Source organism: Pelophylax lessonae, assembly GCF_965119305.1.
Source record: "Pelophylax lessonae genome assembly, chromosome: 10".
In the NCBI taxonomy this organism is placed as follows: domain Eukaryota; kingdom Metazoa; phylum Chordata; class Amphibia; order Anura; family Ranidae; genus Pelophylax; species Pelophylax lessonae.
Window position 1 is genome coordinate 232,532,476 of NC_138777.1, and position 17,500 is coordinate 232,549,975.

The 17,500-nt window shown below is 43.8% G+C and overlaps 1 protein-coding gene across 3 annotated transcripts in view; it reads left to right on the forward strand.

The window, feature by feature from the left end:
- AP1G1 (adaptor related protein complex 1 subunit gamma 1) overlaps positions 1-17,500 on the forward strand; it is a 116,426-nt gene that overhangs the window by 51,834 nt on the left and 47,092 nt on the right. For all 3 annotated transcript variants that reach the window (XM_082269682.1, XM_082269684.1, XM_082269683.1), the window contains exons 3-6: positions 1,523-1,647; positions 3,857-3,998; positions 7,592-7,688; positions 7,786-7,862. In XM_082269682.1, coding sequence (XP_082125808.1) covers positions 1,523-1,647; positions 3,857-3,998; positions 7,592-7,688; positions 7,786-7,862 — 441 coding nt within the window. The remainder of the gene's footprint in view (positions 1-1,522; positions 1,648-3,856; positions 3,999-7,591; positions 7,689-7,785; positions 7,863-17,500) is intronic.

A 17,500-nucleotide genomic window follows, 5' to 3' on the forward strand; every position in this document is an offset into this window, starting at 1 on the left:
TTAGGCTGTATTCACACCCGAGCGTAGCATCCTTGAGCATTTTTTTCACGCATTAACCACTTGCCGACTGCCTAACGACGATTTACGTCGGCAGTCAGCCCCTCACAGGCAAAGTGACGTAGCCTGTGAGGGTCTAGGGAGCGAGCGCGCCCCCGGAGGCGCGATCCCTGCAGAGGGAGAAAGGCAGGCGGCTAGTGTAAACAAGCCGTCTGTCATTCTCCCCTGTGTTGAAATAGTGATCATACGGTTCTACTATGTAGGATCGTTGTTCCTACAGCCCAAGCCACAGCCAATCACAGTTTGAATCACGCCCCTAGGGACACACACAGCCCCTCCCTCTCAAAAAAAGTTAACCCCTTCACTACCAGTGTAATTTTACAGTAACAGTGCATATGTATAGCACTGATTACTGTAGTAATGTCACTGGTACCCCCAAAAGTGTCAAAAATGTCAGTCAAGGGTCTGATCTGTCCGCCCCATTGTCGCAGTCCCACAAAAAAAATCGCAGATCGCCGCCATTGCGCGTTTAAAAAAAAAAACAACAAAAATGACAAAAATCCCTTAGTTAGTAAACGCGATAACTTTTGCGCAAACCAATCAAAATACGCTTATTGCAAATTTTTTTTTTTACCAAACATATGTAGCAGAAAACAAATTGGCCAAAAATGTTAAATTTTGATTTTTACATTTTTTTTTTGGGGGGAATTTCATATAAAAAATGTGAAAAATATTGTTATTTTTGCAAAATTGACGCTCTTTTTTTGTTTATAGCGCATGATCAAAAAATCGCACAGGTGATCAAATACCACTAAAAGAAAGCTCTGTTTGTGGGAAAAAAAGGACGTCAAATTCGTTTAGGTACAGTGTCGCACGACCGTGCAATTGTCCGTTAAAGTCACGCAGTGCCGAATCGCAAAAAAACCCCTGGTCAGGAAGGGGGTAAAATCTTCCGGGGCTTAAGTGGTTAATGCACGATTTTGGCACCTTTTTTTACAGTTTTTTTGAGCTTTGGCGTTTTTTTATTAGCCAGTAGAGAAGACTATCATCTGTTGCTAGGCATTTCAGCGTTTCTATTAGTTTTATTAATATTATTCGTTTATTATTATTTCTTTTAGTTAGGGTAAGGGGTTAGAGTTAAAGTGGAGTTCCACCCATTTTAATAAGTTTAGATGTATGTAATCCCCTTAAAAAATGCTTTTTCCAATGAAAACTTTTTCTTATTTTTTCTGCAAGGAAATACCTTTTTTTTCTTCTTTATTGATCCTCCCTTCCGGGTCCGGCCGCCTATAGGCGATTATGTCATTCGGCGATTCGCAAGGGCTGCTGGGATGTATCCCAGCAGCCCCTGCGAATTGCCTAGTGACGAAATCTCGCATTATTACACCGGCACCAGCTGTACTCGGATATATTTCATTGAGTCCATTGGCCGGCTTAATGCAAATGAATGCACAAAATGTGAAGTGGGCCCTTTATGTAAGCACAGTGATTAGGGTGATCTAAATGTTTGTTTTCTTCTTTGCAGCTGGAGTGCCTGAAACTAATTGCCTCTCAGAAATTCACAGACAAGAGGATTGGCTACCTTGGTGCGATGCTTCTGCTGGATGAGAGACAAGATGTCCACCTGCTAATGACTAACTGTATAAAGAAGTAAGAGCCATGGGATTGCTGACGTCTGTTTTTACCGCGGCAACAACTAGAACACGAAGGTCCTTTTTACACGGGCTCCTCTGCTAAGCGGAATCTGCTTGCTCAGCGGGGAATCTCTCCGCTGATCCCTGCTGAACAGGCGGACAATGGGTCCATGTCTGCTCCTCTTTGCAGAGCGGACATGGACACAGCCCGCTGTTCTCTATGGGGAAATCGACTGAAAACGGGCCGCCTGTCCGTTTGCATCCAATGCCATTTGATCCGAAAGACAGATGGGGGAAAAGGACCAACACCCGTCTTATTTTTGGCAGACAGAATCGTATCGGATGGCAGCGGGTGTAAATGGAGTGTGAGCCCCGGTTCACACTGCTGCAGCTTTGTCGCATGACAAGTCGTGCCCCATTAACAACAGTAGAACCGTTCTAATTGGTGCATTTTTGGGAATGGTATATAGCAGAAAGTGAAAAAAAAAATAAATATATATATATATATGTGTGTGTGTATATATAGATAGATATATATATATATATATATATATATAATATATATATATATTTATATATATATATATATATATATATATATATATATATATATATATATATATATAAAATGTGTGTGTTTGTGTGTGTGTATATGTATGTGTGTATGTGTATATATATATATATATATATATATATATATATATATATATATATATATATATATATATATATATATATATATATATATATATACATTTTTTTTTTTTTTCCCCCAAAGATTGTTATTAAGTTTTAACAAACAAATATATATTTTTTTCAGAATTGTTTCGTGCTTTTTAGTTTATAGCGCAAAAAATAAAGATCACAAAGGTGATCAAATACCACCAAAAGAAAGCTCTATTTGTGGGGGGAAAAAGGACATCAATTTTATTTGGGTACAGCGTCGCACGACTGAGCAATTTTATGTTAAATTAACGCAGTGCTGAATCGCAAGAAATGGCCTGGTCATTAACCTCCCTGGCGGTATTCCCGACTGTGGCTCGGGGGTTAACTTTCAATACCAAAAGTGGTAACCCCGAGCCACACTCAGGATTACCCCAGAATCACACTCTCCTTCCCTGAGATTCCCCCGCCGTCCTCCCCGGCGTCCTTACACTCTCTACCCACACTTGCCTTCCGGTTCCCTTTCCTGCCAGCGTTGTGACGCAGGGGGGTGGAACCGGCGGCAAATTCAAAAATGTAAATACACCAAATGAGATGATAGAAAGCTGTGATGGGATTACACTGTATCATCCCATCTCACCACAGGATTTCACCTGGTGACTTTTCCAGTGCCCTGCCTGTGCTTTTCCAGTGCTTTGTGCCTGGAAAATAGAGAACGACCATGGCGTCCAAAAAGCGTTCTTTCTGCGCAAAAGCGCTTTTAGACGAACTGGAAAACAGCGAAACGGAGTTACTTGAAGAACTGAGCGATAGTGATTGGTGGGAAAATTGGTCATCAGGTACGGAAAGTGAGGACAGCGACGATTCTGATGTCTCTTTCTGGCATCGCTTGTGGAATTTGACAAGTTTATCGAATGATTCTTCAGAATTTCCAACGGAGCGATGTGCCAGAAAGAGACATCAGAATCCTCGCTGTCCTCACTTTCTGTACCGGATGACCAATTTTCCCACCAATCACTATCGCTCAGTTCTTCAAGTAACTCCGTTTCACTGTCGCTGTTTTCCAGTTCATCTAAAAGCGCTTTTGCGCAAAAAGAACGCTTTTTGGACGCCATGGTCGTTCTCTATTTTCCAGGCACAAAGCACTGGAAAAGCACAGGCAGGGCACTGGATAAGTCACCAGGTGAAATCCTGTGGTTAGATGGGATGATACAGTGTAATCCGTTAGGATCACAGCTTTCTATCATCTCATTTGGTGGATTTACATTTTTTTAAATTGCCGCCGGTTCCACCCCCCTGCGTCACAACGCTCGCAGGGAAGGGAACCGAAGGACAGGTGCCAGCATCGGCTGGGAGGACGGCAGGGATCGCAGGGGAAGGTGAGTTTTAAAATAAAAAAACAACAGATTTCCATGAAAAAGAATGTACCGCTGTTAGCACAGAAATCCTGACATCAGACCGCCAGGGGGGTTAAGGGGGCAACTGGTTAATTTGGTTCATAGGTGAATTTTCTAGCATTGTGTTGGTATTTGTGCTCATTTGTCACCTCTTTTCCCCCTCAGTGACCTGAATCATAGCACTCAGTATGTTCAAGGCCTGGCGCTGTGTACACTGGGCTGCATGGGATCGGCAGAGATGTGTAGAGACTTGGCAGGGGAGGTGGAGAAGCTCCTTAAAACATCAAATTCCTATCTTCGGAAGAAGGTAAACCTCTTGGCGTAGCATTAGTGCTGCAATGCAAACTTTACTTAAAGTGGTTGTAAACCCTTCCATATACCCAGTCAAATGACTGGCCTCAGGTGATACACCGAGACTAAACAAATCCTCCTACATAAGTTGTACCTGTTTATCTGCAGTGTTCTATCTACATCTGTTTAAAAGAGATGTGTGGGTTTTTTATTTTTATTTTTTTTAAAGATTCATACTTGCCCAAGTGGATGCAGCATCGGTCGCCCGGCGCCTCGAACACTGGGAATGGAGCGATCGAACACCCTCGATCACTCAGTTTTCACAGCTCTGAGAGGAGAGCTGCTGGCTGTCAGTCAGCAGCTCTCTAATCTGCTACCTCCTCGCTCACTGGAGCACTGGGCAGTGATGGGTGAGGCCGGCTCAGGCTCCCAGTAGATTGCCGAGAGACCGGGTGGCGGTCCAGGCATGTGGGCGGATCCCGACTCTATTGTCGCGATCTTGCCCGAGTCGGGACCAGCTTTGTGACTTCGGCTGACTGTCTACTGAAAACGGGTGACAGGAGTGCAGAACAAGCTGCATTCCTGCGATCCACAGGAGAAGTACAGGCAAAGGAGCTTTGGCTGGACATCTCCTTTAACCACTTGCCGACCGGCCACCATAGTTTTACTGCGGCAGGTCGGCTCTGTTACGCAAAACGATGTACCTGTATGTCGCTTCATGTAACAGATAGTGGGGGCATGCGTTCGCAGCGGAGGGGCTCACGCCGATTGGCTAGAGGGGGAGCCAATTCGCTGGTCCAGCGGACACAATGTCCGCCAGGCACCCACGATCGCTCCCTGTAGAGACAGAATGACAGTCTGCTGATGTAAACAAGGAAGACCGCTGTTCTGTCAGAGATGAACACAGGGAATCTTGTGTTCCTCCTATTTAAGAACACAGGTCTCCTCTGTCCACCCAGTTAGAAAGCACTCCCTAGGAGCACACTTAACCCTTTGATCGCCCCTGGTTTTAACCCTATCGCTGCCAGTGTCATTATTACAGTTACAGTGCATATTTTAGCACTGATTACTGTAGTAATGTCACTGGTCCCCCAAAAAATGTCAGTTAGAGGTCCGATCCGTCCACTGCAATGTCACAGTCTCGCTAAAAATTGCTGATTGCCGCCATTACTAGTAAAAAAAAAAAAAAAAAATGAATAAAAATGACCTAAATCTTTCCCCTAGTTTGTAGACGCGATAACGCAAAACAATCAGTATACACTTATTGGGATTTTTTTTTCTACTAAAAATATGTATCAGAATACAAATTGGCCTAAAATGATAAAAAAAAATAGTATTTTTAATTTTTTTTTTTGTTGGGAATGTTTTATAGCAGAAAGTAAAAATATATATATGTTTTTACAATTTTTCGCTATTTTTTGTTTATAACACAAAAAATAAAAACCGCAGAAGTGATCAAATACCACCAAAAGAAAGCTCAATTTTTGGGGAGGAAAAAAGGACATTCATTTTATTTGGGTACAGTGTCGCACGACCGCACAGTTGTCAGTTAAAATAACGCAGTGCCGCATCGCAATAAATGGCCTGGTCATTAAGGGAGAAAATTTTCCGGTCCAAAAGGGGTTAAATGTTCCTCTGTTTAACCCCTTATTAACCCTTAAAGGAATTGTAAATTCCAATGTTTAAAAAAAATAAATAAAAAAGCAGCCCAGGTCCTCCTCCTTCTCGGGTCCCTAAAAAAATTACCTGCTCATTAAGGGGATTAAGTGGTTGAATGGCAGAACTTCTAAGGCTTGTCTGAGCTCTCAGAAAAAAGGGGGCGGAGAGCTGAAATTACACACTTCAGAGCTCTGTGAGGAGAGCTGATTGGAGGGAAGGAACACCCCCCCCCCCTTCACAAAGCACACAGGAACATACCTGAGGCTGTCAATCAACTGGAGATTCCTCCCCTGTCACCTTTTTTTCTCTTGGTGTCAGGAAAACCTTTCAGAAGTGACTCATGCAGATGAGCAGAGGAAGGAGGCAGCAGACAGAAATGACACTTATGCCCCGTACACACGTGCAGATTATCTGCAGACTTTTGTCTGCAGACTTACCAAAACAATATAATATGAGGTCAAACCTAAACACTTTCAATTTGTATGCAATCCGACAGGCCCTTGCACTACATAGAAAAGGTAAATCTGAAGGTAAAAGTCTTCAGATAATCTGCACGTGTGTACGGGGCATTAGTGCTCTGGATTGAGACAAGTACACACTATAGAGCAGTGTTAATTTCGTCGACTAAAACAGACTAAAACGTTTTCGTCGACTAAATTAAAACAATTTTAGTCAACTAAAATACGACTAAAACAATTCAGATGACTAAAATACGACTAAAACTAAAATGGCATTTTAGTCAAAAGACTATAACTAAAACTAAATCGAAATTTGCTGCCAAAATTAGCACTGGTGCATGCTGAAAGCTTAATACCATAAATAATAACATATTAGATTTTTCTCTCCAGGACCAGCAGTAGTATATAATGAGTTTGGAAATTGTAGAGAAATGCTTAAATAATGCATTACAAATTACAATTGAACTACACCCATTCCATTATTGATGACTAAAATTAGTTTTAGTCGACTAAAATGTACTGGAGTTTTAGTCGACTAAATACGACTAAAACGAAAACACTTGCAGAAGACTAAAATAGGACTAAAACTAAAATGCCATTTTAGTCCTAAGACTAAGACTAAAACTAAATTGAAATTTGCTGCCAAAATTAACACTGCTATAGAGTAGTGATGGCACACCTTGGCACCCCAGATGTTTTGAAACTATATTTCCCATGATGCTCATGCAATCTGCAGTGTAGTGGAGCATCATGGGAAATGTAGTTCCAAAACATCTGGGGTGCCAAGGTTCCCCATCACTGCTATAGAGGGATATGCTTTGTTCATATTTCATGTCTGAGGTTTACAGCCACCTTTTAGTACACCTTTCCTGAGGGAATTATACATGCTGCCAATGCTGGTGTCTCGTTTGGTAAATTTTGCCCATTTTCGAGTTTGCTTGTGATTCAGTTCCAGTACTTTCTGGGCCACAGGCCTGAAACAGAGATAGGCCCCTTTCACACGGGCGCACCCCCTGACGGAGTCCGTTCTGCTCAGTGGGGGATCAATCCGCCGATCCCTGCTGAGCAGGCGGATGACAGCTCCGTCTCCGCTCTGTGTGTGGAGACGGAGCTATCAGATCCCCGCTCTCCTCTATGGGGAGATCGGATGAGAATGGACCGCCTGTCCGTTCTCATCCGATCCGATCCTCCAGACGGATGGAAAATAGGGTTTCCATCCGTCCGGATTTCACGGATCGGGTAGCAGCGGGTGTCAGCAGAGCTATCTCCGCTGACACCCGCTGCCCCATAGGGATGCATGGAGCATCCGATCCGGTCCACCTGAAAAACTGACAGGTGGATCGGATCACCCGTGTGAAAGGGGCCTTAGAAGGAATTTGGAGACTCATTCATAGCATGCTTTGTTTAGGGTCTGTGTTTCATAAGTATTGCAGCCAAGCAACTGTCACTTTCAGATAAAAAATCATCTGTACAAAACTGTCTTTTTATCAAGGCGGCTCTGTGCGCTGTCCACGTCATCCGAAAGGTCCCAGAACTCATGGAAATGTTTTTACCCGCAACAAAGAACCTGCTTAACGAGAAAAACCACGGTGAGCTTCCATTTTTCTTTTCTGTCTTGGATGTATTTCGAGGCTCCTTATGTGTAATACAGGGTTTATGTTCATGATAATTGTTTTCTGTTCACAGGCGTGCTACACACGTCCGTTGTGCTGCTGACAGAGATGTGTGAGCGGAGCCCGGACATGCTATTGCATTTTAGAAAGGTAGGGATCACACCGTTCCTCCCCGTTCTGCACTTCCACTTCCTCTCATTCATTTCTCTGTGAAAGATTTCTTATCGCTTGTCGTTTTGTGCTTCGTGCTTTTTACTTTGAGCACAAATGTCTTCTGTTGTAAAAGATTTGATTGGCTGCTCCTATCCAACCAGGCTGCTTCTACACACTTGCAGGTTTCTCTTGCTTTCTTCCAAGTTGTCTCCTGAATCGGGTGGAAGTTGGCCCTTGAGGCCCTGTTCACACCTGAGCGTTTTTCAGCTTGTAAAACGATTATCTCTGAAGTCTCAGAACGCCCAACAAGCAAAATCCCATTCATTTCAATGGCCCCTGTTAAGCATTTTGTCGCCTGAAGCTCCAAAAAGTACTTGAGCTTCTTTTTTGGCAGATTGCAAACACCTGCAGAAAACGACTGAAAAAGCCCAAACAAACGTCTGAAAATGATATACTCAGGTGTGAATGGAGCCTTAAGCTGGATACACAGTATACAACTTTTGTTGGTAGATTTCCTTTAGATTAATGCCTCGTACACACGCATCGATTATTGGCCGGGAATTTTCGGCCAACGTCCGATCGGCCGATTGTCGGCTTGTTAGTATGATGTTTCCGACAACCGACTCCGACTTTTCGGCCGAACAAAATCTGGTGTGCGTGCTATAAAATTTTTGTTGGCCGTCACCACAACGGCCGATTGTTCCTCAGTCAGTACAGATTTCGGCAGACAAAAATCTGATGATCAAGACTGGGCATGCTCAGAGAAGAGAAAACACACGGAAAGTAAACCAGCACATGACATCACTTCTGAAGTTGGTTTTTGTTGGCCGAGAAAATTTGTGTGCAGTCTACGTACATTCCAACCAACAAAACAACACTGGACAAAAGACGGACGATCGTTTGGCCGATAATCGTTGCGTGTGTACGAGGCTTTACATTCTACTTTGTAGTGCAAGGGCCTGCCTGACTGCATACACATTGAAAGTGTTTAGGGTTGACCTCATATTCTATGGTTTTGGTAAATCTAAAGGAAAAAAATCTAAAGACAATTGTATAGTCTGTATGGCCCATTAGAGTCATTCTGTTGTATGAATGATAGAGCTGCCCTTTTCTTGCAGTTACTGGATTCCCCTCCTTTTTTTTTTTTTTTTTAGGCCTCAGTCACACAGGAATACTGCACCGTTTCCCCGTGTGCCTGCATGGTGATGCATTGGTCATCCCTGTGCAGGCAGTCCCATTCATGTCAGTTGGGCGCAGGAGCTGCATGGGCACAGCCGTTGTTCCCAATGTAAAATACAACATTTCATTTCTGACAATAAAAAGTCTAAAAACTCATATCAAATGTCAGATTAATACCAAAAAACAGTGTCCACTGCATATATGTATGGCTATTGGTCGAAATGGAGAGCTCAGGTTCAACGCCCTTCGTCTTGAGCTTTCTATTTCCACCAATAGCAATGCATATGGGCAGTGGACACTGTTTGTTGGTAATAACCACTTAACGCAAACTGACGTACCCCTACGTCAGCTGACTTTTAAGTGGTTGTACCGGGATGATGCCTCTAGCTAGAGGCATCATCCCGGTACCGTTGTTTAGAGCCGGCAGTCGACTTTCCGGCGGTAATGATTGATGCAGCTCGGGAGCCGCTCGATCGTTACCCCGGCGAGCTGGAGGGGACGTCCCCTCCCGCCGCCTTCCGCGGCTCTGCCCGGGTCGCCCGTCTGACCGGGATACCCAAGCAACCAGCCGACACCTCCACCGGCTGGATGGAGTCCCGAACGAAGCCGGATGCGGCTTAGATCGGGTCTCTGATGACGTAACCCGGAGACGGCGTCCATGACGTCACATCCGGGTTACTCTGCTGCTAGAGGCGGCAGATTCAAAAAGTGAGTGTATTCAAAAATGCCGTTTTCGGTGTTTTGAATACATTGAAGTGTAGTGGAGGGGTTTGGAGTCTTTTAGACCCTTGATCCCTCCATAAAGAGTACCTGTCACTGCATATTGCTGCATTGCTTGTGACAGCAATAAATGTGATCAGATTTTTAATTTATTATTAAAACCTGTGTTAAAATTTAAAATAAAATAAATAGGAAAGAAAAAAAAATTAGCCGCCCCGTCACCGTTAGCTCGCGCACAAAAAAACGTATACGCAAGTCGAGCCGCGAATGAAATCGGTGTTCAAACCACACATGTGAGGTATCGCCGCGATCGCCAGAGCGTGAGCAATAATTTAAAAAAAAGAGCTACACTCTAACTCTAAACTGGTAACCGTTAAAAAAATTCTAAAGTGGAGATTTTTATTGACCGTAGTTTGACGCCGTCCCACGGGTGTGCGCAATTTTTAACCGTAACATGTTGGGTATCTATTTACTCGGCGTGACATCATCTTTCACAGTATACAAAACAAATGGGCTAACTTTACTGTTTAGTTTTTTTTAAATGCAGTGAAATGTGATTTTTCCTAATTTTTCCAAATAAATGGCGTTTGAAAGCGCTGCGCAAATACCGCGTGACAAAAAATATTGCAATGACAGCCATTTTATTCTCCAGAGTCTTTGCTAAAAAATATATATATATAATGTTTGGGGGTTCTAAGTAGTTTTCTAGCAAAAAATACTGATTTTAACTTGTAAACAAAAAGTATGAAAAATAGGCCTGGGGCTTAAGTGGTTAATATGACATTTGATATGAGTTTTTAGACATTTTATTGTCCGAAATAAAATTTTGTATTTTTCTGTATATGTATATATGTATCTGCGTGATCACCGGAGGGGTGTTTGAAGTCCTACCATTTACTCTTTTGTGCTATATACTTTTTAACAAGGTTGACCTCCTCCACTGGCACATATTTAGTGAGTGTACAGCTTGTATAACAGTGTCAATTTGCTGTCCCCCTCAAAATAACTCAACACACAGCCATTAATGTCTAAACCGCTGGCAACAAAAGTGAGTACACCCCTAAGTGACAATGTCCAAATTGGGCCCAATTAGCAATTTTCCCTCCTTAAGGAGCCCTGCCTTAACCCTCTTGGGCATGGAGTTCACCGGAGCTTCACAGGTTGCCACTGGAGTCCTCTTCCCCCTCCTCCATGACGACATCACAGAGCTGGTGGATGTTAGAGACCTTGCGCTCCTCCACCTTCCGTTTGAGGATCCCCACAGATGGTCAATAGGGTTTAGGTCTGGAGACATGCTTGGCCAGTGGGTGGGCTATGCGATCCAATTCCTGCACCATTTCACAGCCTCACTGCCATATGTAAACTGATCTGGGGGTGTCATTATCTTTACATTGACACCCTCAGCGGTTCGCAGACCTCAGTGTGTACCAGTGTGTTCGATTCAGACGGTATGCGGGAACCGGCACTGACTCATAGGGTTTCCGGCATCACACCAGTGTGAACTGGGACTTAATGTAAATTATAACAACATTTGTATTAAACTGCCCACTAGATGGCGTTTTCTTTCTATACTGGGTCACACACATAGGAGTGATACATTTTTTTTTTTGCTTGCCAAAAAACTTCATAACCTCAAATATCATAAAATTATCTTTCACATTATACAAAAAAATTGGGCTCACTTTACTGTTTAATGAATTTTAAAACCGCTAAAGTGTTTTTTTTCCCAAAAAAGACTGTTGTGCAAATACAGCATAGGAATGAATGGAACAGCCGCTGCACCCAATTGATATGAATGGGGCTGCCTGTATGAGAATGAATGGAACAGCCGCTGCATCTAATTGATATGAACGAGGCTGCCTGCATGGGAATGAATGAAACAGCCGCTGCACCCACTGGATATGAAAGGGGCAGCCTGCATGGGAATGAATGGAACAGCCGCTGCATCGAATTGATATGAATGGGACTGCCTGCTTAGGAATGAATGAAACAGCCACTGCATGTAATTGATATGAATGGGGCTGCCTGCATGGGAATAAATGGAACAGCCGCTGCATCTAATTGATATGAACGAGGCTGCCTGCATGGGAATGAATGAAACAGCCGCTGCACCCACTGGATATGAATGGGGCTGCCTGCATGGGAATGAATTGAATAGCCGGTGCATCAAATTGATATGAATGGGACTGCCTGCTTAGGAATGAATGAAACAGCCACTGCATGTAATTGATATGAATGGGGCTGCCTGCATGGGAATGAATGGAACAGCCACTGCATCTAATGGATATGAACAGGGATGAATGGAACAGCCGCTGCGCCCAATTGATATGAACGGGGCTGCCTGCATAGGAATGAATGGAACAGCCGCTGCACCCAGTTATATGAATGGGGCTGCCTGCTCGGGAATGAATGGAACAGCCGCTGCACCCAATTATATGAAAGGGGATGAATGGAACAGCTGCTGCACCCAATTATATGAATGGGGCTGCCTGCATGGGAATGAATGGAACAGCCGCTGCACCCAATTATATGAACGGGGATGAATGGAACAGCTGCTGCACCCAGTTAAATGAATGGGGCTGCCTGCATGGGAATTAATGAAACAGCCGCTGCATCTAATTGATATGAATGGGGCTGCCTGCATGGGAATGAATGAAATAGCCACTGCACCCATTTTATATGAATGGGGCTGCCTGCATGGGGATGAATGGAACAGCCGCTGCACCCAGTTATATTAACAGAGCTGCCTGCTCGGCAATGAATGGAACAGCCTCTGCACCCAATTGTATTAACGGGACTGCCTGCATGGGAATGAATGGAACAGCCGCTGCACCCATTTTATATGAATGGGACTGCCTGCATGTGAATGAATGGAACAGCCGCTGCACCCAATTATATGAATGGGGATGAATGAAACAGCCGCTGCACCCAGTTATATGAACGGTGATGAATGAAACAGCCGCTGCACCCAGTTATATGAACGGTGATGAATGAAACAGCCGCTGCACCCAATTATATGAATGGGGCTCCCTGCATGGGAATGAATGGAACAGCCACTACGCCCAATTGATATGAACGGGGCTGCCTGCATGGGAATGAATGGAACAGCCGCTGCATCCAATTGATATCAACGGGGCTGCCTGTATGGGAATTAATGAAACAGCCGCTGCATCTAATTGATATGAACGGGGCTGCCTGCATGGGAATGAATGGAACAGCCGCTGCACCCAATTATATGAATGGGGCTGCCTGCATGGGAATGAATGGAACAGCGGCTGCACCCAATTATATGAACTGGGCTGCCTGCATGGGAATGAATGGAACAGCGGCTGCACCCAATTATATGAATGGGGATGAATGGAACAGTGTTGCACCCAAATGACGTGAATGGGACCGCCTGCACAGGGATACGTAGGACATCTGTTCATTCCTATGTGGGCAAACACAGCCCTCACACAGGTGTAGGGTGTTGTCCACTCATGTGAATGAGGCCTTAGTGGGCTGTGGACCTCGTTCTCAATCATTGATAAAGCCGGAATCTTGGCCATGGACACGTGGTATTTGTCAGGGAGTAGGGCCCGCCTGGTTCATGAGACAAGTGCAGCTAATTGCTGATATTTTGTTACATTGCACACTGGCTGCGGTTCTTTCGTTACATTGTTCCCTCCAGTTTCTGAAAGCTGAATTCTTATTGGTTGTTTAATTTTAACCGCTCTTCTTTCTGTTCACTTACAAAGGGTGTTTGGTCCCTGATTTACAGCTATCCGGCTGCTGGTTGTTGAAAATGCAGCCATAGATCTCTGTTCTGTTCTAGTGAATAGATGTTATAAATGTGTGTTTTCCGTGCTATGGATCTGATAGTTGCTTGTGGCTGCTGCCCCCACCTTGACTGACCACCAATGTGGGGTCTATGGAAAAGGGAGTATGCAAGGATATAGTGGGTATTGGCGCTGCTCTAATTGTTCCTAAAGTGGGGTACACACTATAAGAAAATCGGGCGAAAGATTGTCCGATTTTCCTCATTGTTTCACAGCAAATTGAAACCGATGAAAGAATTTTATTACAATAATTTGTACAAAAATTCTCGTACAACAAAGGCTTTTTTTGTTGTTTGTTGCTTCTGATCATGCGCAGGTCTTTCTTTTCTGACTTTTCTTGTACAAAAATCGTACGAGAATGGTACACCTTCAACGAAAATCGTCAATTTTTTCCCTTGCGAGAGAAATTTTGGAGTTTGTCCCTTTGAGAATTTTCGTAAGAAAATTCTAAATCGTCTGCAGAAAGTTCTGTACACACTATACGAAAATCGTACGAAAATTCTTTGGATGAAAATGTTCGCCCGATTTTCTTATAGTGTGTACGAGCCTTAATTGTATATATACTTCTATATAACAAAAACTGTGCTTATATGAAAAATCCATAAATACAAATGTATATCACCCTAAAAATATAGATTGCATTAAAAATACATCATCGTAAAATATGTGCAAACCAGCTAATCTGTGCAAATTATTAGAGGTGCAAATACACAAAAAGTACCAGTGCTAAATACACTAAGTGAAAATGAATTAGTAAGCACAGATTATTAAAGAGGTTGTAAACCCACTCTTATAATCTGTACCTATAGGTGAGTCTATAATAATGCTTACCTATAGGTAGGGTAAATATCTCCTAAACTTGCACCAACTTTTCATGCAGCCGATGACGTCATCGACGCATGCACTCTGAAGGAGCTGCCACCCGTGCCGGTCCCTCAGAGCCCTGTGCTGTGAATGCCTCCTCCCACACGAATGCGCGGGAGTGATGTCATCGCTTCTCCGGCCAATCAGGTGGCTGTAGGACGTGAAGCAGGACAGCCGAACATGTTGGCTGCGTCACTCTGCGGGGGCTTTGTTCTAAGGTAAGAATTTCATAATGAGCTAGTATGCTATGCCCCCCCCCCCCCCCCCCCCGCTAGTATGTGATACACAGTATCTCACAAAAGTGAGTACACCCCTCACATATTTGTAAATATTTTATTATATTTTCATGTGACAACACTGAAGAAATTACACTGTGTGTGTATATATATTATATATACCACAGAGTTGATCAAATACCATCAAAAGAAAGCTCTATTTGTAGGAAAAAAGACATACATTTTATTTGGGCACAGTGTTGCATGACTGCACAATTGTCAGTTAAATTAACGCAGTGTCATATTGCGAAAAGCGGCCTGGGCATGAAGGGGGGTAAATCTTCCGGAGGTCAAGTGGTTATTCAAAGTTAAGTTCAGATATTTACCTTCTACTAGTTACCTTTAGCAATCCAATTAAATGATTGTGGAGCCTCGTTTTTTAAAAAAACAAAAACAAACTTATTCTAACTTAACTCGTCTGTGCAGTTGGTTTTGCACAGGGGTAGCCCCGATCCTCCTCTTCTCGGGTGCCTCTTCTGTGTTCCTGGCCCCTCCCTCCTGTCGAGTGCCCCCACAGTAAGCAGCTTGCTATGGGGGCACCCGAGCCGAGCTTCAGCTGTGTGTCCATTCAGACACAGGGCTGCCGTTTGGCCCCACCCCCTCTCGTGATTGGCTAACTGACTTTGATTGGCAGCAGCGCGAGCCAATGGCGCACCGCTACTGTGTCTCAGCCAATCAGGAGGGAGAGTCCAGGACGGGCAAGGGACTTGTGGACATCGCTGGGGCTCAGGTAAGTATTAGGGGGGCTGCTACACACGGAAGACGTTTTATCTTAATGCATAGATTGCACCTTCTGCCTTTACAACTCCTTTAATGATTTTTTTCTATTTTATTTTTTTTATGTGAACTTATACCTGAATGAACTGTTATTTCAATCTGTCTGGAGTTTCTACTTTAATGGCTAAGAGCTGTAAATCAGTGACCAACCACTCTCTGTGAGCAAGAAAAATCATCCACCCGTAGATTCTTACATCTTCTTTTAAGGTGGACCGGCAGCCGCAGAGATCGAAATAAAATCCTAAAGCAGGGAACAAAAAAGTAACACCTTGTAATGGGGTTTAAAATGTTTTCATCCCCTCTGTTTTCTACACAATTTATTCAATAATGTACTGATTACTACTGTCAGCGCTGACCCTCCGGCACTGAGGATATGAGAGCTGCTGCTCTCCTATAGTGAAGGGATCCTGTAGTTTACCCTCCCTTGTCCATTCGTAGAACGCCTTTTTACCGTGAACAGATGTACCCACTTAGCGCCTGCCTGCCCATAATGTACTGAGGACGAGCGGCCCCTTTAAACAAAGCAAGGTACCCATGGGTTAAGGGCGCACGCATGCACACCGCCATGAGTCGGTCAGCAAGTTCCAGCCAATAATTCATGGCTGAGACCTGCTGATTGGCTGTGTCCAATCACAGCCCAGAGCTCTGTACAGAGAGAGCAATCTTTCAGTTTAGAGATCAGTTAGTAAAAGCAGCACACATTACACATAGGGAGTCATTTAACCCCTTGATCGCTCTAGATCAGGAGTGTCAAACTCAATTTCATTAAGTAGTATGATTGCCCTCAAAGGGCCGCATAAGCAGTATGATTGCCCTCAAAGGGCCAGTTGTATCTGGGGTGCACTACATACAGAGTGCAGAGTTCAGGAGTGCATTAGGTACAGAGTGTAAGGTTTAGGGTTGCACTATGCACAGTGTGTAACCCAACCCCCCCAAAGCTTTCTTGCATCTCTCTCTCTCTCCTACCTGGCCTGGCTCTAGTACCTACCTGTGTAGGTGGCTCTGCCTCACCTTTCAAAGAGGTCATTCTCTCTCTCAGATTCTGGAAATCTGTCCCTGCCATTAGTGTGTGCAGGGATCTGTTACTTCTGGGAGCTGCTGTGTTTGCAAATGACAGTGGGGAGCGGAGGACCTGAGCTGGTGGCGGTAGAATGGAGTTTCACCATGTTTCGGCTGCACAACTGGGTGTGAGGGCCACTTGATAAGGCCTGGAGGGCCAGATTTGGCCCACGGGCCTTGTGTTTGACATGTGTGCCCTAGATGTTAAGCCCTTCCCAGCCAGTGTCATTAGTACAGTGCATAGTACTTTCACTGATCACTGTGTTAGTGTCACTGGTGATGTCAGTGGCAGTCCCCCCCCCCCCCCCCCCGAGTCAGTGTCAGATTGCCCGCCGCAACATTGCAGTCCCACTAGAAGTCATTGATCACTGCCATTACTAGTGTTGAAAAAAAAAAAATTCCAGTGTGTGTATATGTATGTATATATATATATACACCATAGTTTGTGGGAGCTATAACCTTCACACAAACCAAATAATAAACACTTATTGGGATTTTTATCAGAATACATTTTGACCAAAATTTATAAAGAATTTTTTTTTGTTTTTTTTTTTTTTTATTTATTTTATTGGATAAGTTTGGTAGCAGGAAGTAACAAATAGTGTGTTTATTTTTTCCCCCCCTGAAATATTCATTCTTTTTTTTATTTACATCACAAAAAAATAAACCCAGAGGTGATCAAATACCACCAAAGAAAGCTAGATTTGTGTGAAAAAAAAATCATATAAATTTAATTTGGCTACAGCGTTGCATGACCGTGCAATTACCAGTTAAAGTAGCGCAGTGATAGAAAAAAAATGGCCTGGTCATGAAGGGGGTAAAATCTTTGGCAGCTCGTGTGTTCGCTGAACACCCAGGGCGTTCGGCAGGAAGTTCCCCCGCCGAGGAACCATATTGCACTGCGCGATATTGCAGTGCATTAAGTGCTTGTGATTGGCCGTGG